Source organism: Stomoxys calcitrans, chromosome 5, assembly GCF_963082655.1.
Source record: "Stomoxys calcitrans chromosome 5, idStoCalc2.1, whole genome shotgun sequence".
NCBI lineage: Eukaryota > Metazoa > Arthropoda > Insecta > Diptera > Muscidae > Stomoxys > Stomoxys calcitrans.
This window is the reverse complement of record NC_081556.1, coordinates 129,663,074-129,684,071: the sequence shown is the minus strand read 5'-3', so window position 1 is coordinate 129,684,071 and position 20,998 is coordinate 129,663,074. Positions and strand designations below refer to the sequence as shown.

At 39.7% G+C, this 20,998-nt stretch overlaps 1 protein-coding gene across 2 annotated transcripts in view; it reads right to left on the bottom strand.

Annotated features, from left to right (window-relative positions):
• The window catches only part of LOC106089402 (uncharacterized), a 75,876-nt gene that overhangs the window by 12,243 nt on the left and 42,635 nt on the right, over window positions 1-20,998 (bottom strand). The window contains exons 1-2 of one of the 2 annotated variants that reach the window (XM_059368999.1): window positions 17,006-17,093; window positions 1,676-3,565 (exon numbers count right to left, since the gene is read on the bottom strand). In XM_059368999.1, the coding sequence (XP_059224982.1) occupies window positions 1,676-3,560 (1,885 nt within the window). In that variant the 5' untranslated portion in view covers window positions 3,561-3,565; window positions 17,006-17,093. Of the gene's footprint in view, window positions 1-1,675; window positions 3,566-17,005; window positions 17,094-20,998 lie in introns of those variants that run through there. The other variant, XM_059368998.1, reaches the window with a different exon arrangement.

Sequence of the window (20,998 nt, the reverse complement as noted above, 5' to 3'; positions counted from 1 at the left end):
ATTGGGTTATACTTGACTGGGAAATCACAATTGACTATTGTTGGCGAACTCTTACAATTCAGTGTGTGCAAAACGTTTGTGTATCGCACCTTAAAGCGTTATAATGATACAGCGTTGGCGAACGTCATGGGGTGACAGTAAGAAACAAGTCAAATCGCATTTGACACGTTCTTTAAATAACAAACGATAAAAATTACGCTCTCTTGAAGCTCAATAAGTCAAAATCCATAATAGGAAGTATTTGTCCAAAATTTCAAACACCTAGCTTTGTTTCTTTGAAAGTATTTGTGCTTTCGACAGACGGACAGGCAGGGCCAAATAGGCTTAGAATGCCAAGAGCAATTGGCCCACCTTCGTGTTCACCAGGAAGATGAAGGTGGGCCAATTTGACGCACCACGTGTCCTCAATAGAACCATTTCGATATCTGACAAGGACAAATACTTAGGAGTGATCTTGGGAGAAGGCTCGCAGATGTTGGGCACTATGTACACGGGCCGTACACTCGAAATGGGGTCTGAATCCGAGAATCCACTGGCTCTACATGAACGTGATTAAACCAATACTTACTTACGTAGTATGGTGCAATGCGATGGAAAGAAGCGCAACGTAAGGATAATATAACAGGTTCAGAGAACATGTTGTCTTGGCATAGGCGGAGCGATGATGACCACGCCCACTAGGGCACTAGAGACTATTCTACTTTGGCTTTGCGACTTAAGGCGATGGGAGAATGGATAGAGGATCGGAGCAGGTCTTACCATTGCGGTATAATCGAGGCGACAATAGGAAATATGGAAGGAATGCAAGAGGTTTCCGATCGGATACCTGAAACAACACTTGAGGTCGAGTGCGAAACACTGCTGCCAACGGTCTTGGATTGACTGAAATCTGATATTGCCATCTGGAAGTTCATGCTTCAAAGATGGATCATAGCTAGAGGACAGAGTAGGCCTGGGGTCTACATTGAGAACCCAGGGACTGAAATCCGTTTTCGACTGTCTGACTATCATAACAGACGGAGATCCTGCCGACCACGGAATGCGTGAGGTGGTGTGGTGTTAACGCGAGGATGTTGAGTGTTAACATCTTTACGGACAGACAACTGGCCATCAGAGCAATAACAACCAGGACGGTAAGGTCACGAACAGTCTTGGAGTGTAAGAAGGAGTTTAACACCATCTCTGTGGACGGCACGATCCGCATCGTTTAGTTGCCGGGCTTAGCGGAGTATGGAGAATGAAAGAGCAGACGATTTGGCAGTCAAGGCCAGAGGACTGCAAACAATAAACTTGGTTAACCCGAAGCCTTTCGGGGCGACGCAGTCCGAGTTAAGGGCGTGGGTGATGAACGTGCCTGTAACACTGTAGAACAGCGAAACGGTCGGTAGAATGGCGATCCTATGGGGAGATCCAGATCGTGGGAAGGAAGTAAGACGGATGTCAGTAACGCTTTCGGTATTACCACAGAATACATAGGACAACAAGCACATTTATGAAAAATCGGTGCGGCAAATGGTAGCATGTGTAGGGCATGTGGGGAAGATGATAAGACGTTGAAACATTTCCTGCCTTTGTGCCTTTGATGCTCGATATGACAAGGCGAGTATCTTGTTCCTATAAGAGCTTGACGAGCCAGCAATACTTGAGTACTTTAAAGTTTTATATTTGAACTCACCTGCTATGGGACTGCCTATGGTGGCGGCTATACCCTGGAACAGCATAAGGAAGCCAAATGCGTTTGTCAACTTCTCCAAGCCAATCATTTCCACAGCTATCAATGAACGCAGAGCCGAGAAGCAGGCAATACAGAAACCGAACAATACAGCGAATGTCCATTGAGTGGCGGTCGTTATGATGAATCCACTGCAGATGGTAGCAATGCCACCGGCCGTAATGGCGATATTGTTCAACCACAAGGGTTTCACACTGGGGAAGGAGGTGATGGAACCACAGAATATCCTAGCAATTGTATTGAAATAACCAATGGCACTAACAACCTGCACAGCACTGCTTTCTTCCATACCGGCGGACATGGCTCGAGGCTTCAAGAATGTGAAGGGCACAAAGAAACCCATCATTGTTAGAAAACCTGAGAAGGCCAAGAGCATAAAGGCGGGAGATTTCAGAAGGGATACATCCAACATAGTGGCCAAGGTGCGACGCACAGCCTCGGGACACAAATGGCAGCCACTTTCGCGTTCTTCGAGTTGTTCCTGTTTGGTGGGTAGGCGGGTCACGGACATGTGATAGGCCAAGGAAGACTGTGACTGGTATTGGGGTATGCGTTGCAGAGAACCGGAAAAGAAGATATCATCACGATACATGGGACGGGTGGTGGTGGCATTGACGCCATCTTGGGAGCCCACATTGCTGCGACTGCCAATGTTCAGGGGACGTTTGCCGGAAACTGTGTGACGACGGGCTTGAACTATGGTGGGCTTGGCTTCGGTAACCAACAAGTTCTCATTCTCGGTTTCTTCCTCGTTTTCACCCACTGTGGTGAGTTCCTTGTGGAGGTTGAAGGTCAATTGTGATGGTTCACCATTGGGTGTGGTGGGCTGCGATTTGCGTAGACTCTTCATTTCAGTGCCCTTGTTCGAAACTCCTGACAGGCGACGCTCCAAATTAGCCCCCTTGAATACTTCGGCAGCCGTGGGATAATGATGCTTTGGCGACGAGCCCATATACGTATTGTGTGCCGAATTGGGCATGGAGTAGGCGAAACGACCCTCGGGCAAAGGCTTGCTAAAAGCTTGGGTGGTGAAATGTGGCTTCGGCGCCACAGTATTGCCATGACCATTAATCTTCTTCTTGGTATCCTCTTCGACATTGCCATTCTCGGTGACTGCCAGAGTCAGTGGCTGAATGGGTCTGAAAGCAATGCCAATGATGGCGCAAGCGATGATGATCACACCTTGAACCTGCAACATGCGTCGCCAGCCATACTCTTTCAGCAAGAAATCGGATAAGGGGGCAAAGACAAAAGTGCCCACACCGGAACCGCACATAGCTATGCCGGTGGCCAGAGCTCTCCACTTTTCAAAATAGAAACCAATGATTACCACAGCCGGAATATAAATCATACAGAATCCAATGCCTCCCAGTATGCCATAGACTAACATCAACATTTCTATGCTGTTCACAAAACTGGAGCAGACAAAACACACGGCTGCAAATAGAGCACCAGCTATAGTTACCGGCCGGAAGCCAAAACGATTGGCCATTGCACTTACAAATGGACCAGCCATTAGATAACAGCCACTGAGCAGCGAGGACACAAACGATACATAGAATTTGGTCACTCCGAATTCTTGAATGAGTTGGTCCTGTATAAAGGCGGAACAGAAGACGATACCATCAATGATGGTGCAGCACAAAAACGAAGCAACCATGACCACCCAGGCCCAGCCACTGTCGGGCGGCACCACAACAGCTGCTGTCGAGTTGTCCACATCCTCGAATTGTTCCTTATCCTGATTCGCCTTGCTCACCAATGTGTCAGAGGCAGCTGCTTCATCGGCAGCCGGGACATTCCGATGATTTTGATTTGTTGTGGCCATTTAATCTGAAACAAATGCCAGAAATATGGAATTATTAAAAAGGAAGGTTGGAAGAAATCTCACAACATACATCTACTATATATACAAGTATGAAGGAATGTAGATATGTTTTACTTATATATATAATCTATATTGACAAAATGTCGAAAGGAATATTTCTGCGTGTATTCACTCACGCGTTTGTACATATATTTGAATGTTTGTCGCATCCCGTCCCCAGTCCCACTGTGTATCGCAAGTATATGTGGGGGGAAGGTGATGGGTAAAGCATGTGATAATGTCTGTTGGTTGATTCTTTTTGGGGTGATCGTAATCGTTAAGAAAGAACAACGCATATATTGAAATGTCACGATTTGAAGAAATCCAAAATCCCCACTCGTTCACACATCGTATGTATGTTGTACACCCATACCCATACCCTTACGCTTTGAGTGGAGATGTTTGTTCAAACGCAGCAGCCACTATGTGGGTTGGAACTGGTTGGTGTTGGTATGTATATATAACCGTAAGGTAGAAAGTGTTTAGCATCGTTAAGACAAGTTCATTGTGTTGTGTGCGGTCCCTATTGTTCCTGTGAATTATGGCCTGTAGCCAATGCCCACAATTGATGACAATGGCCAAATGACGCACGTGATGCGCACTTTTTTGTCTGCTTTTTCCATTTCAGATGGGGTAAACATATTCAATTTGAGTGTGTATTATTTTTCCCTCAAACACTTGTCATGCCAAATATGTGTTGTTGTTTTTTAATGTGCACTTATTTTGAAATAATTGTTTTTTATTTAATTTTTTTTTATGTAGGAGATTATTGAGGTATACAGGTTAGCTGACACGAAGTCTTACCATGTTCACACTGGCATTTCTGTCAAACTAGAAATGACAGCTACACGATATTTGTTTTATTGATAGCTCATAAAATGGTTTACAAGCCACCAAAAGCATGCGTTTATTTAAAACTAAAGTTATTCGAAAGAGCAAAGGAGTTGCTATGCTTGCACGAAAATGGTGAGTTTCCCAACATCGTGTTCTTTGACAAGGAAAATTTCCCAATTGATCATTCGTAAACACCCAAAGTGGTCTTAACCCAGCAGACGTACCAGATTTTCAGTCTGCGAAAAGCCACCCGAAGTAATTTTCTATTTTAAATGATTGCTGTGAACCCCGATAGCAGCTCTTCAATCGTTTCCATCGAGCTTGGCGTCAAAGTCAATGCGAATTAGTATCATGAAAGCATTTTGGAGGCTGCTTTGGTCGTAGGCCATGAACATACTTTAATTGGCTATGACAGAACATTTGTTCCACTAGCCGAACGTAGAATAGCGTTCCAAGTGCCTCGATCTTCTGAGGTGATTCTAAAGTCTCTGACACCAAATTTCGAGGTGTCCCTCACAACTTGATCTTTCCATCGGGCTTTTGGTCTTCCCGGTTTGCGTGTACCACCGTGTTTGCCTTCAAAAGACTTCTTTGCTGGAGCTTCTTCATCCATTCTGACAACATGACCTAGCCAATGCAGCCGTTGTATTTTGATGCGTGTAACTATGCTATCGTCGTCATACAGCTCATGGTTTATACGTCGCCTATATTCTCCATTAACACAAACTGGTCCATATATTTTACGAATAATCTTTCTCTCAAATACTCCAAGCACTGCCTCATCTGCTTTCGCAAGTACCCATGCTTCAGAACCATATAAAAACTCGCGTAGTATCAGTGTCTTGTATAGGGTAATCTTCGTCTGTCGAGAGGTGACCTTGTTTCTAAACTGCTTACTTGGTCCAAAGTAGCATCAGTTTGCCAGTATTATTCTTCGCTTTATGGCTAATGGCTAAAAAATCATATTTCCCACTTCATTTCATACAGACACTGGCCGTCCAATTCGTCAGATGCCAATCTGATGGATTTTTCTATTTGAGGCATTGTAGAGGGCCAGGTAAGAACTAAACTAGTAGGAGCGTGCTAAGTTCGGCCGGGCCGAATCTTATATACCCTCCACCATGGATCGCATTTGTCGAGTTCTTTGAGCGGTATCTCTTCTTAGGCAAACAAAGAATAATGGATAAGAATTCTTATGCTATTGGAGATATATGAAGTAATAGTCCGATTCGGACCATAAGTGAGTTGAATGTTAAAGACCACTGTAGTAGTCATTGGGTAATATTTCAGTTCATTCGGATAAGAATTGCGCCTTGTAGGGGCTCAAGAAGCATAATCGGGAGATGGGTTCATATGGGAGCTGTATCAGGCTATAGATCGATAAGGACCATATTCGACATATTCTCGTAAGACAAAATTGGGATGAAATTTTCCCACGTAATAGTCCAAATCGGGCGATACATATATATGGGAGCTATATCGAAATCTGGACTGAATTCTATAAAATTCACAAGTAATGTCGAGAGTCATAAGAGAATCGCTCGTGAGAATCGGCTAAGAAATGACCGAATTATCGGCGTATTAGTTCAAATCGGGCGAAACATATATATGGGAGCGATATATTCAAATCTGAACCGATTTCTATGAATTTCACAAGCTATGTGGGGTGTCATAAGAAAATTCCTTGTACAAAATTTCGTGAGAAACAGTAGGCAAATGACGATATTATTACAATCGGACAAACATTGAGAGAGTTGGGGTGACCAGATTAATTAATTTGTATCTCTTATAAATATGGCTGTCCCAAAATTTCCTTTGTGGGGTAGAAAGGTGACGAAATAAGGAACACATCGATAAGAAGTTCACAAGTCAGTTTCATTGAAAAAAAATCGAAGGAAGCATAAAGGGTTAAAAATTTAATTTTCTTTTGTATGTTTTTTTATGAAAAACATTTTGTGATACATTGTTTTAATATTTAGGAAATTCTACACAAAAACTCTAGGCGTTTTTAAATCCATTCATTTGTTGTAAGTTATAGCGGTTTGAAGATTTTTCTGCTAAAAAGTTTGAATCCTGATTGGGTGGCAACCCTGCATCACACGGACCTGGGGCTGAATTACCGCATACGTGATAGAGTGCACTCTCGTATCGAATGAACTTTCATGACGTATATAATGGGTGTTATACCACTTGCATATAAATGGTTATACCTGCCACCGAAGGATGGACTATATCGGAATATATCTTGATATAGCCCCCATATAGACCGATCCGCCGATTTTGGGTCTTAGGCCCTTAAACCAACTCTTATTATCCGATTTTGCTGAAATTTGGGACAGTGAATTAAATTAAGACCCTCAATCGGTCTATATAGCTGGCATATAGACCGATCCGCCGATTTAGGGTCTTGGGCCCTTCAAAGCCACATTTATTATCCGAGTTTGCTGAAATTTGGCCCCATAAAAGGCGCATTTATTGTCCGATGTCGCCGAAATTTGAGACAGTGAGTTAAGTTAAGCCCTTCGACATTCTTCTTCTATTTGGCTAAAATCGGTCCAGATTTGGATATATCGGCCGTATAGACCGATCTCTCGATTTAAGGTTTTGGGCCCATAAAAGGCGCATTCATTGTCTGATGACGCCGAAATTTGGGACAGGAAGTTAAGTTTGGTCCCTCGATATCTTTCTGCAATATGGTACAGATCGGTTCAGATTTGGATATAGCTGTCATATAGACCGATCTCTCGATTTAAGGACTTGGGCCCATAAAAGGCGCATTTATTGTCCGATTTCGCCGAAATTTGGGACAGTGAGTTAAGTTAAGCCCTTTGACATTCTCTTTCAATTTGGCTCAGATCGGTCCAGATTTGGATATATCTGCCATATAGACCGATCTCTCGATTTAAGGTTTTGGAGCCATAAACGGTGCATTTATTGTCCGATTTCGCCGAAATTTGGGACAGTGAGTTGTGTAATGCTCTTCGACATTTTTCTGAAACTTGACTCAAATCGGTTCAGATTTGGATGTAGCTGCCATATAGACCGATCTCTCGATATAAGGTTTTGGGTCCATAAATGGTGCATTTATTGTCCTATTTCGCCGAAATTTGGGACAGTGAATTGCGTTAGGCCCTTCGAGATTCTTCTTCAATTTGGCTCAGATCAGTCCAGATTTTGATATATCTGCCATATATACCGATCTCTCGATATAAGGTTTTGGGCCCATAAACGGTGCATTTATTGTCCTATTTATTGTCCTATTTTATTGTCGTATTTCGCCGAAATTTGGGACAGTGAATTGCGTTAGGCCCTTTGACAGCCCTCTTCAATTTGGCCTAATCGGTTCAGATTTGGATATAGCTGCCATATATACCGATATCACGATTTAAGGTTTTGGGCCCATAAAGGACGCACCTATTGTCCGATATCGACGAAATTTGGAATAGTGAGTTAAGTTAGGCCCCTCGATATCTTTCTGCAATATATTGCAGATCGATCCAAATTTGGATATAGCTGTCATATAGACCGATCTCTCGATTTAAGGTCTTGGGCCCATAAAAGGCGCATTTATTACCCGATTTCGCCGAAATTTGGGACTGTGAGTTGTGTTAGGCCATTCGACAGCCCTGTTCAATTTGGCCCAAATCGGTTCAGATTTGGATATTGCTGCAATATAGACCGATATTACGATTTATGGTTTTGGGCCCATAAAGGACGCACCTATTGTCCGATTTTGCCAAAATTTGGGACAGTGTGTTGTGTTAGGATCATCGACATTCCTCTTCAATCTGGCCCAGATCGGTCCAGATTTGGATGTAGCTGTCATATAGACCGATCTCTCGATTTAAGGTCATGGGCCCATAAAAGGCGCATTCATTACCCGATTTCGTCGAAATTTGGGACTGTGAGTTGTGTTAGGTCCTTCGACAGCCCTCTTCAATTTGCCCCAAATCGGTTCAGATTTGGATATAGCTGCCATATAGACCGATTTCTCGATTTTAAGTCTTGTTTTTTTTTTTTTTTTTGAAGAATGCCACAATTGCCTTGATTATCGATAAGAAATTCGCAAGTCGGAAACAGTTTCATTTAAAAGCTAAAAAATTTTAATTTTATATCAGCATACAGTGATTTCTGATATCAGCAAATTAATTTCTTTGCGTGTAGTTTATGCAATTCAATTTGGAATTTTGGCGATGTAAAAGTCATTGGTAAAAAGCAATTGTTCTAGCTTTCAATAATTATACCTGTCCTATAAGTTATACTGGGAATAGGTAGATAGGCATTGAATAAAAGTGTAAATGAGGTTTCTGAGCTTAAAGAAAATACGTCGTAGATTTTGTGGCATCAGGGATTATTCGGTTGCTTCAGTGCCATTGGGCTTATGGTGACATTGCTGATATGTTTCCTTGTTTCTTTGCAAATCGGTTTAAATCAACCCTTGTTCAACACGTTCATAGTTATTTCAGTAATAGGCGCCAACAGAGGCGACAATGGCGACAGCAGTGGCTAAAGACGAGCCCCAAAACATGAAATAGTACCTCTAGATGGTAGTGGACAATTTGCACATGTTATTTTTAGGCTGGACTGAACGGTCTGTGATGACAATGTGACGAAAGTCAGCAGAAGGAAGCCCTACACATTTTGCCAATTCGTAATGTTTTATGTTTGAATTCCCATTTGTTTTGTTCATTTTTTTTTTTTTGGAAGAATTGCTATTGTTTTCAATGCTTTTGTTGTTATTTTTATAATAATTGTTTTTTTCTGTCTTTCGTTTGGTGTTTGGTCTCTAACTTGTGAAGGCGCTAAATAGAAGTCAATAAGTATATGAAGGTTTTCTTTTAATGCAAATCATCATTATCATAAATAAACTTACTTTCTATTGTAATTAAAGAGTTTTTTTCTTCGGGAATGTGACACCATTCATGTGTTTTGTAGCTGAAAATTTTTAGGGTTTTTTCCATGAAATCTAATACAAAGAATTGCTTTGTCATGCATTTAAGATGTGTGGTGTCATTATTTCGATACTCGTGACCAAAAAAATGTGTTTCGAAAAAAGTTAAATACCTAACCACCTTTGTGTGTGCGCGGTTTATAATGACGCAAAAATGATTATTTGCATGAAATTTGGTATTATTCATTGCCAACAAGAATTCGTTTTGGAATTCTAGAAAGCGATGAAAGGGGGTGTGTTTAATGCTAATCTTTTGGCGTAGAATATTTTAATGGAAATATTTCACTGTATCTATTTTTTTTAATATAAAATATACCTAAGCATATTGCTGAACGCAGCTTTATCTAAATATTAACCATTCACTGTACACGTGATGGTCACTTTTAAACCCCAAAAATCAACAATTGTAAACTTGAAAACTTAGTATCCGCATGACTTTCCCTCAGTATTAGCATTGTTCTGTCCACCACCGACCAGCTGGCCATTTAGCCATTCCATTTAGAAAACATCAAATTACATTTTAAACAATTTCAACGTACTAGATCGTCGTTATTCATACAGGATCTATTGGGTTGCCCAAAAAGTAATTGCTGATTTTTCATGTAGTCGGCGTTGACAAATTTTTTCACAGCTTGTGACTCTGTAATTGCATTCTTTCTTCTGTCAGTTATCAGCTGTTACTTTTAGCTTGCTTTAGAAAAAAAGTGTAAAAAAAGTATATTTGATTAAAGTTCATTCTAAGTTTTATTAAAAATGCATTTACTTTATTTTAAAAAATCCGCAATTACTTTTTGGGCAACCAGATACGCCCGTCCGTCTGTTTGATGAAATCACTTTACTTCCTAAAGTTCAAAAATTACCTCTATTTTGATATAGTACCCTTTATACAGATCTCCCGATAAAAAATCTCCATTGAAATCTTTCAATGAAAAATCGTGCCGAGTTTGGATAAAGCGGTCCTCCAATTTAAGCGTTTGAGCCAAGAAACGCGATTTTACTACAAATTTTCGCCGTTACAGTGAGTTGCATGGACCCTGAGTATGAACTAGATTTGGCCATATTCGTATTCACCTGCCACATATCCCTGTTTTCTGACTCAAGGCATTTTATGAAATTTAGGAGAAATCCCTTTACGCTCGTACTAGTTGTAGTCAACATCAGAACTTTCGCCCTTTTTCCATGGTTTTTCTTGCATTCTTAACGATTATACAGAAACGACAAGGTGTAATTTCTTTGGTAATTCACTTGGTTTTTATATGTACATATATGGAAAAACCTACCTAAAATTGAGGTCAGCCTACCAACCTACCTAGACAATAAAAACCTACCAATTTTGATAGGAACCTACCAAAAACGGCAACTCTGGTCCAGTCCACGTCTGAAATGAAATCGGTCTCAAAGGATTTTCTTTGTGCTTCCGACAGCTTTTCTTTCCAACGTAACATATGTCCCTCGTTCATGTCCTCAGCCTAGATCTTGTTGCCACGAAAGGTTTCAGATTTTCCATGTTCATGGTCGATAAACCTCTGGCTTTTTCTGCCATGGTGATGTACAAGAAGAGTACAAGCCGACATTAAGATATCTTAGGAGAGGCTTTACAATCACAGCGAAAGGTGACGCGTTGTATTTCAGCTTCCATTTTTGGTTCGTCTGTGGCTGTAAATTATTGGTTCGTCATAGGCTCCAGATTACCTTCTGTCGGTGAGAGGCTAACCACAATCCACATAATAGCTCAATACTTCAACGCGAAAAAGGAGAAAAGACAAACGACTATTCCGCAGGAAGAATGTAGCAATGGAAAGACTTGAGTGTCCGTGAATGGCGATGTTCAGGTGTTAGAATGAAGTCCGGAAATTCATCCAAAGAATTAAACACCAAACCGATAGATTTGGTACAGACACATTCTCCTGACAATGAAGGCAATCTGGTGAATGAGAACAGCGAAGTAATAAATTGACTGAAGGACCACAAGGCATTAGGAAACGATGGGTTGCCAGCAGCACTACATAAGGCCGGAGGCGACACGCTGTTGAAGTGTCTACGTAATCTGACTAGGAAAAGGTATACCCGATGATTAGAATCTCAGTATAATACAGGGTTTTTTCAGGGTCCCTACAAAAGCAGACCGATAGGAGCCGCTCATTCGACATTTTTCTTCAGTAAGGTTTAACATTTCATGATAAAAAGAGATATACGAGCCAACAACGAGTGGAAATGAGTAAAATTTACTATCGAAATTCGGAGTCAATGTCGGAGTCAATGGCCTCAACGTTAAGAGGGCTACGTCCAATTGAGCGATGAGGCTCATTTCTGGCTGAATGGCTTCGTAAATAAGCAAAATATGTGTTATTGATCAGACACCAATACACACATACTGCATGTGTCATCATTGCATCCCGAAAAAATTACGGTTTGGTGTGGTTTATGGGCTGGCAGCGTCATTGAGCCGTACTTTTTCCGCTGCGTCCAATTGAGCGATGAAGCTCATTTCTGGTTGAATGTCTTCGTAAATAGGCAAAATATGCGTTATTTGTCAGACCGCAATCCACACGTACTGCATGAGTCATTATTGCATCCCGCATAAATTACGGTTTGGTGCGGTTTATGGGCGGGAGGCGTCATTGGGCCGTACTTCTTCCGCTACGTCCATTTAAGCGATAAGGCTCATTTCTGGCTGTATGGCTTCGTCAATAAGCAAAATATGCGTTACTGGTCAGACAGCAATCCACACGTTCTGTGGATTGTGGTAGGAGATACCTTGAAACTTGTCAGTGTCAGAGATTTTAGAATAAGCGCAGAAGATCGAGGCGCTTGGAAGACTATTCTAAGTTTGGCTAATGCGACAAACGTTGTGTCATAGCCAAATAAAGTAAAGTAAGTAAGAGTTGTCTTAGGACAGTAGATATCTGTATATCCGCCATATTATCCGTTCTCCCGATTTGAGGTTTTTGGGCCTATAGAATCCACATTTATTACCCGATTTCGCTGAAATTTTGCACAGTGAGTTGTGTTGGTCGTATGGTCTAAATCGGTCAATATCGTGATATAGCCCCCATGTAGTCCGATTTCCCGATTTGAGGTTTATGGCCTATAGAAGCCACATTCATTATCCGATTTTGCTAAATCTTGGCACAGTGTGTTGTGTTGTGCCCCTCGACGTTCGTATCGAACATGGTCTAAATCGGACAATATCTTGATATAGCCTCCATATGCACCGATTATCTCCCGATTTAAATTCTAACCTTCTTGCTTTGAGACTTCATCAAGCAAATAAATTATATAAAACCCAAATCAAAAGCGTTTCACTCCCTCAGTCTCATATCAAATAAATTTCTGTAACAAACCTTGCCCCCGGTGAGCTGAACCCCAGCACCTAGAGGTAACTTTTCAGCACATTTTTTTGTTCTTATGCAAACATGTTTAACTCACATTCTCCCCGTTTTTTACTAAAATGTTTCTATGAGCTTATGATCTAAATTTCCCATGAACATTCCATTAAGGAACAGGGGATACTTCTCTCACATAAATGAGTGCAGTCCGATTAAAGTTTAAGCTCAATGATAAGGGGCCTCCTTTTTTATGCCGAGTCCGAACAGCGTGCCGCTTAGCGACACCACTTGGTCTATGACCGATTTTTTTGTGTGCTTTCAATCATTAGTCATTAATGGGTTAAGCTATTGATAGCTATAATGCATGATGTTTATAGATTTTAAGCGAAATATACTTATTATATTATTCTAATAAAATTCATTCATTTATTTTGGAAATTGCGCAGATTTTAACAAAAAAATAACTGATAAATGTTTCACAATTCAAAAAATTTGTTTTTGTCCATTTATGGTTCATCGTTCGTTTCTTTTAAAATCTGCAAAACCCGTACCTTTTACTAAATTCCAATCACTTACAATAAGAAATAATTGATTTCCTTAACAAATTATGAAGCGATTTTATGACTTAGATTTCATGGCCAAGTACTACCAACCACCACCAACCATCAGTTGGACGATAACATAGAATTTTGCGCAATATCTATACCCGATTATGATATTATTAAATAATTCTTATTTGTGACAAAATTAAACAATTAGTTTATTGCTCAGTTTATTGTCACTAGAGCGCGATTATGGGGTTTCCTTTCATGGGGCTTTCTACAATATTTTGTTTTATTGGCATGAATGGCTTTTGAGTATCGGAATAAAAAATAGTTTACATTTGATGGAAAGAACAATTAATGCCTTCCAGTCTAATGGATAACTTGGTCCTTATGGGAAAAATATGGAAAAGTGCACCTACACCCCCATCAAACTGAAATTTATTCACCAATAAGATCATTACACTCGGATGCCTGTTATGGTCCATTCTGATATTCCAATTAGGTCCAGCATGCTTAAGATTTGGGGCCTGTAAAAGGGGTAAGGGTAGTATTTAGAACTAAGTCGGGCAATGGAAGTAATTCGATGCCGAAGGACCAAAAAGTTCAATTAAAAACTTTGAAAGAGGGTAAGGCTCCAAGGCCCAAACTGAAAATGTAAAAAGACCCAAAAATGGGGCTTTATTTCATAATGGAATAAGACCGAATCTTATATACCCTCCATCATGGATCGCATTTGTCGAGTTCTTTTCTCGGTATCTCTTTTTAGGCAAACAAATGATAAAAGAAAAGAATTGCTATGATATTGGAGCTATAATATCAAGATATCGTCCGATTCGGACCATAATTGAACTGAATGTTCGATACCATAGTAGAAGTCGCCAATTCGTATAAAAATTGCGCCCTCTAGATGATGGGGGTGTTATTCAGTGTGCATTTGAGGAAGCCTTTAACAATCTAGAGACCAAATGGACCAAGCTTTCAGAGACAATTGAAGATACCCACTAAGGAATAGATGGATAAAGTAAAAACTTACACAAGATAGGTGCAGGTAGCGAAATTGTTAGCTGGGCTTTTTCCATTACTGAGTAAGATGTATGCCCTCAAGAACATGGATGTATGCCGTCTTCTTGCGGGCATACATCTTACTCAGTAATCGACCTAATATGCGCTTCAATAAATCTAAAAGAAAACTCAAAAAGCCTATAACCCCGTTTACACTGCTCATTAAATCCGGATTTAAGGCTCTCGTCAGCTGAGTTCATAAAGGGAAAACAGATGATCGAGCCATTAAATCCGGATTTAAAGAGCAGTGTAAACGAGGTTTATGTCTGGAGTACTATGTACTTCATGCATTCCTTTTAAGTCCGCCATAGCGTTCGATCCATAAAGGTGGGACCTTTCCGTCATGAAATCGAAGCATTGACATAGCATATTCCTTGTCTTCCGCTCTTCATGCCCTGCTTACAACTTCGCTAGCCGCACCGATAGATTAATTTCTGGACCCTCTTTTCCAATCTAACATAGTCTAACCTAGAGAAAGATAGTATAAGAGAAGAATATTGTTAACCCCTAAATCAGTTATGAGCACACTAACACAATGCATATTATTTCCAAGCCCATGGGCTTGTTTGGGAAGGAATTCTCAAACTACTCTTTTGTTTAGGAAAGGGAAAAACTACACTTTTGTTTGGGAAAGGGTAATAAAACTACCCTTTTGTTTGAGAAAGGGTAATAAAACTATCCTTTTGTTTGGGAAAGAGTACTAGAACTACCCTTTTTTGAAGGGTACTAAAACTACCCTTTTGATAGGGAGGAGGTACTAAAACTACTATTTTGTTTGGGAAAGAATACTCAAACTACCCTTTCCTTTAGAAAAAGGTAATAAAACAACCCATTCCTGTAGAAAAGGGCAGAAAGGGTACTAAAACTACCTCCTTGTTTGAGAAAAGGTGCTAAAACTACCCTTTTGTTTGGGAATGGGTACTAAAACTACGCTTTTGTTTGGAAAAGGGTATTAAAACTACCTTTTTGTTTGTGAAAGAATACTCAAACTACCCTTTTGTTTGGGAAAGGGAACTAAAGCTACCCTTTTGTTTGGGAAAGGGTACTTAAACTACCCTTTTTTATGGGAAAGGGTACTAAAACTACTCTTTCCTTTGGAAAAAGGTACTAAAACAACCCCTTCCTTTAAAAAGGGTAATAACCTTTCCTTTGGGAAAGGGTAATAAAACCACCCTTTTGTTTGGGGAAGGGGTACTAACTACCCTTTTGTTTGGGAAAGGGTAATAAAACTACCTTTTTGTTTGGGAGAGGGTACTAAAACTACCTTCTTGTTTGGGAAAAGGTGCTATAAAAACCCTTTGTTTGGGAAAGAGTACTAAAATTACTAGTACTAACTACCCTTTTGTTTGGGAAAGGGTACTTAAACTACCCTTTTTATGGGAAGGGGTACTAAAACTACCCTTTTGATTGGGAAAGGGTTCTAAAACTACTATTTTGTTTGGGAAAGAATACTCAAACTACCCTTTCCTTTGGAAAAAGGTACTAAATCTACTCATTCTTTTAGAAAAGGACAAAACTACGTACACAATAAAGTGCAATAGTATATATGAATTTGCCCACTACTGTCCTAAATCATCAATCAATGAAGAGAACCGTATCCAATATAAATGTGCATCCCGGACAAATCTTCTATACTAATCATTGTACGGTATTTCTATGAGTACTTCCATATTGCCACTCGCACTTTAACAAGTTTTGATTACAGTTAGAGTATTCAGAAATCTAGTGCCGAAAGCAGGCCACTGTAGCGCAGACCTTAGAATATCCTGCTATAACGCCATCTTGACTTAACAAGCTTGCACTATTTGTGAGAGAATGATTTGCCAAGGGCGACCATTTCCCTGTTTTGTCATCCTGGTGCTCAGAACCTATTATAATGTGTTTTTTGCTGCGTCTATAGTCTTAACATCTTTTTATAACCCTTTTTTCCCCATAGCTAGTATTGATATAATTAGGGTTCCTTAGGACCAGGCCCAATTTTAGACATAGGGGCTTGCATAAAATTTCTTACCATTATAAGAATTAAAATATGGCCCAGGAAACCCCTCTTTAAGCTGATAAATGGATTTCTAATGTTCTTACTGCGATTCACTTATGGACAGGGCCAAATTCACTTATCTCGAACTTGTCAATATCTTAAATAACAGTTTTTCAAGTTCACCTCAGTTTTCTAATGAGTGTCACAAACCGGTTAATTGTTTCATTAATTACTTTTGCCCTTCTTATAGCATGCGTTTCTGGATTTCATTATTCAAATAAATGAGTTTATTTTTAAATTTGCTAAATAAATTTCACACTCACAAAAGGAATAATGTGTAACACATTTGGCTTTCAATCAAAATGGAGGGCATTGAACAATCAATACTGGCTTTACTTTCATTTCCGTTAATTTAGTAAAACACATGGACAGAGGTATTGAATAATTACAATCCCAAATAATCAACATCAATCACATTTAAGTACATTAGAAAGGTTTTTAGTTTGTTTAATTAAAAAAAATATATTTTTTGAGATTTTGTTTAGCTTTTGAAGACTGGCAACTGCACGAAATTAAACCACAAGGACTTTTTCTATATTTAAATATTATTTGAAAGTTGTTTTAGTTAAACTTCACTGGTTATTTTGAACAGCTTTTTCGCTTGAATTTGTACTTTTGCGATTTATTTTAGCAGCAACTATACCTACCAAGCAAACCACCAACCAGGAAGAACCGTTTTGTACTGCACCACCAACTATAATCTAGATTCTCGACTTTGCTTAGTCTACTGCCATTGACGATACTTCACCTCACTTCACTTCAACCTTTATCTTATCGATGGTGCTGTTGCTTTTTTAGATTTATGAACGGCCAATCTGCTAAACCAAACCCCGAGCGTGCCATATCACTGCAAATCACCTGGCAATTATCCCTTGAAATCCATTCTCAGTAGTCTTTTGTAGTTATTCTTTTTTTTGCTTTCCCAACGCAAAATTTCGTAATTCAACATACCTACTCTATAAATCTTTGATTGATAATTTTGATTAGCATTGATATACATAGATTAAAGATTGGGATTGATACAGTGCCTACAAATGACGAATTAAGGTTTTGGAATGTTTAAAGTTTAATGTGATACAATAATTGTCAAAGTATTGTCAATGCATTGTTCACCGACATGAAAGAAAGATACATATATCTGCAAATGATATCCTTAACACCTCAGCTCTCACGATTTAAAATTTCAAAGTGTTATCTCTACCCGTTCTCAAAAGGCAAATTTTGTCTAGTTTTTTTTCGATTCCATTTCACTGTGCGTCGGTGGGAATTTTTATATGGAAGCTACATCCATATGGTAACCGATTTTGACGAAATTAAGCAGATGCTTTAAAATGGGTAACAGCACATTCCATACCGAAAATCTGTTGAACATTGTGGTCAAATATGTATATAATGGAGCTACATCTAAATCAAAGGATGTTCCTTTAGGCTAAAAAGGTGATATGTTAAAATGTTCGTAATGATTGAATAACAAGTGCAACCTCCACCTTGATTACAAAAAAGGAACAGACGGACAAACGATAGCGAAAGAAAATACGGACATATCCAAGAATTCTTTAACCATATGGCATGGGCGTAGTAGATAAATTAGTTGTGGACGGATGTAGTCGTTAAAAACTGGAAACTCGATCATGCTTTTGGATCTAAGGTTTTTTAAGCAAAGAATTTTTAAGAAACTCTAAAAATTTTTTGAAGATTTTTATTTGGATAACCGCTTGGTGAGTTTTCTTTGCTCCACATAAATTGACCCGCCTTAATACTCATAAAAAGAATCAAACAGAGAGGTGTTAATTTGACCCCACTCAAAACGTTCGAAACTGTCCACAGCCGTTCACATTCTGTTAACATCTTGTGTACATATTTTAAAGACCGTATGCAAACAGTTTTTGCATGCTGTTGAGAATCATATCTGTGTTCCATCCATTCTACGATTGTGTGTTTAAAAACTCCTAACCACATGGCTCCACATGGCACCTATGTACACACTATGTTTTGAGAGTCATTTTAATAAACCATTTAAACATTTTGTTGATTTGATGTTCACAATGGTCGGTGCATGAAAATCATCCCCGCATGTTGACAATAGTTGGCATGATTTTGTAACGCCTTTTTCTATCGGTGTAGTGTCAAATCGTACGTTTCTCATTACGCCTAGACGGATGTGGAAGTTTGCTCCAACAAGGTCTATGTCTAACGTACTGCGTGAATGCCTTCTACATATCACTGTTCCTCACTTTTTGAAAAGGGGTAGATATGTGGTTACGAAGCCTCAATACCACCATGTTAACAAGTAAAAACGTGTTAAGTTCGTCCGTGCCGAATTTTTGATACCCACCACCATGGATATATTTATCATCCCATTTTATAACAACTCCACCACTGTATCCATCGTTATATACAAATATAAGCTGTTCTGGATCATATTTGATTCAGGTCCCGAGAAACAACTCACTGTTTCTAAATTCATCCAAATCGGATAATAAATGCGCCTGTTACGGGCTTAAGACCCTAAACCGGCATATCGGTCCATATGGCGGCTATATGCAAATATGGTCCGATAAGGGTCATGTTCGGCTTGAATATCGGGGCCTCTAGTACAACTTCCTGTTTCAAATTTCAGCGAAATCGGACAAAAATGCGGCTTTTACGGGCTTAAGACCCTAAATCACGCGATCGGCCTATATGGCAACTATATCCAAATACAGTCTGATCTGAACCATACTTGAGTCGGATATCTGGAGGTTTAAAACAACTCACTGTTTCTAATTTCATTGACATCGGATAATAATTGTGGCTTTTTGGGCTAAAGACCCTCAATCGACAGATCGGTCTATATGGCAGCTATATGTAAATATGGTCCATATTCGGTTTGAATACCGGGGTCCCTAGCACAACTTCCCGTTTTAAATTTCAGCGAAATCGGCTCAAACAGGCGGCTTTTACTGGCTTAAGACCCTAAATCGCCAGATCGGTCTATATGGCAGCTATATCCAAATATGGTCCGTTATGGTCCATTCAAGAACATAACCTGCGTATAGAAGAAATACGAGTCTGTGCAAAATTTACTTAAACTTAATATCTTATTTTTTTTTACTCACCACCATAGGATGGGGGTATACTTATCCAGTCATTCCTTTTGTAACACCTCGAAATATTCGTCTAAGACCCCATAAAGTATATATATTCTTGATCGTCTCGACGTTCTGAGTCGATCTAGCCATGTCCGTCCGTCCGTCTGTCGAAATTACGATAGCGGTCGAACGCGTAGAGCTAGCCGCTTGAAATTTTGCACGAATACTTAATGCCGATGTAGATCGTTGGGGATTGCAAATGAGCGATATCGGTTCACAATTTTTGTCCGATTTGGCTGCAGTTTTGCATGTAGTGTTCTGTTATGACTTCAAACAACTACGCCAAGTACAGTCCACATCGGTCTATTATTTGATATAGCTCCCATATAAACCGATCAACCCACAATTTTTGATTGGATATTTCGATGTGTTGCAAACGGAATGACTAAATCAATATACCTCCTATCCTATGGTGATGGGTATAAAAAATATAGTGCTGCTAAGTTTAAGTTTCCGACTAACCATAAATCTACAGCCACACTCATGTATCGCATTATGAACGTATGAACTTTCGGTGAAGTGAGGCCCTTCGAATCCACCTAAATCGATATTGGTCTTTGCTAGTGTATCTGCTAGTGCGTATACTGCATATTCTCTGTAGAGAGTTTTGTCATTCCGTGTACAGATTTGAGGGGTGTCGGTTTTTTCCCCTCGTTTTTAGATTATTTCATATTTTTTACAAGGGGGTTACTGCCTAGCCCCTCAACAATTTTTTTATACCGACACCCATAGGATGGGGATATACTAATCTAGTCATTCCGTATCGATATTCTGAGTCGAAACGCGATAGCGGTCGAACGCGTAAAGCCAGTCGCTTGAAATTTTGCACACATACTTCTTATGTAGGTCGATGGGGTTTACAAATGGGCCATATCGGTTCAGATTTGGATTTGGCCCGATTTGATTTATTGAGTCCCTAAAGCCTCAATTTTCATGCGGTTTGGCTGAAATTTGGAACAAAGAGTTGTAACTTCCAACATCCGTGCCAAGTATGATCCGAATCAGTTTATGAACAGATATAGCCCCCATATAAACCGATCCCCGGATTTGACTTCTTCAGCCTCCAGAAGCCTCAATTTTCATCCGATTTGGCCAAAATTTAGATCAAAGACTTTAGTTATGACTTTTAACATCTGTGCCAAGTATGGTCCGAATCGGTTTATGAACAGATATAACCCCCATATAAACCGATCCCCGAATTTGACTTCTTCAGCCCCTAGAAGTCTAAATTTTCACCCGATTTGACTAAAATTTGGAACAAAGAGTTGTGACTTGCAACATCCGTGCCAAGTATGATCCGAATCGGATATAACCCCCATATAAACCGATCCCCGGATTTGACTTCTTCAGCCCCTAGAAGTCTAAATTTTCACCCGATTTTACTAAAATTTGGAACAAAGAGTTGTTACTTCCAACATCCGTGCCAAGTATGATCCGAATCAGTTTATGAACAGATATAGCCCCCATATAAACTGATCCCCGGATTTGACTTCTTCAGCCCCTTGAAGC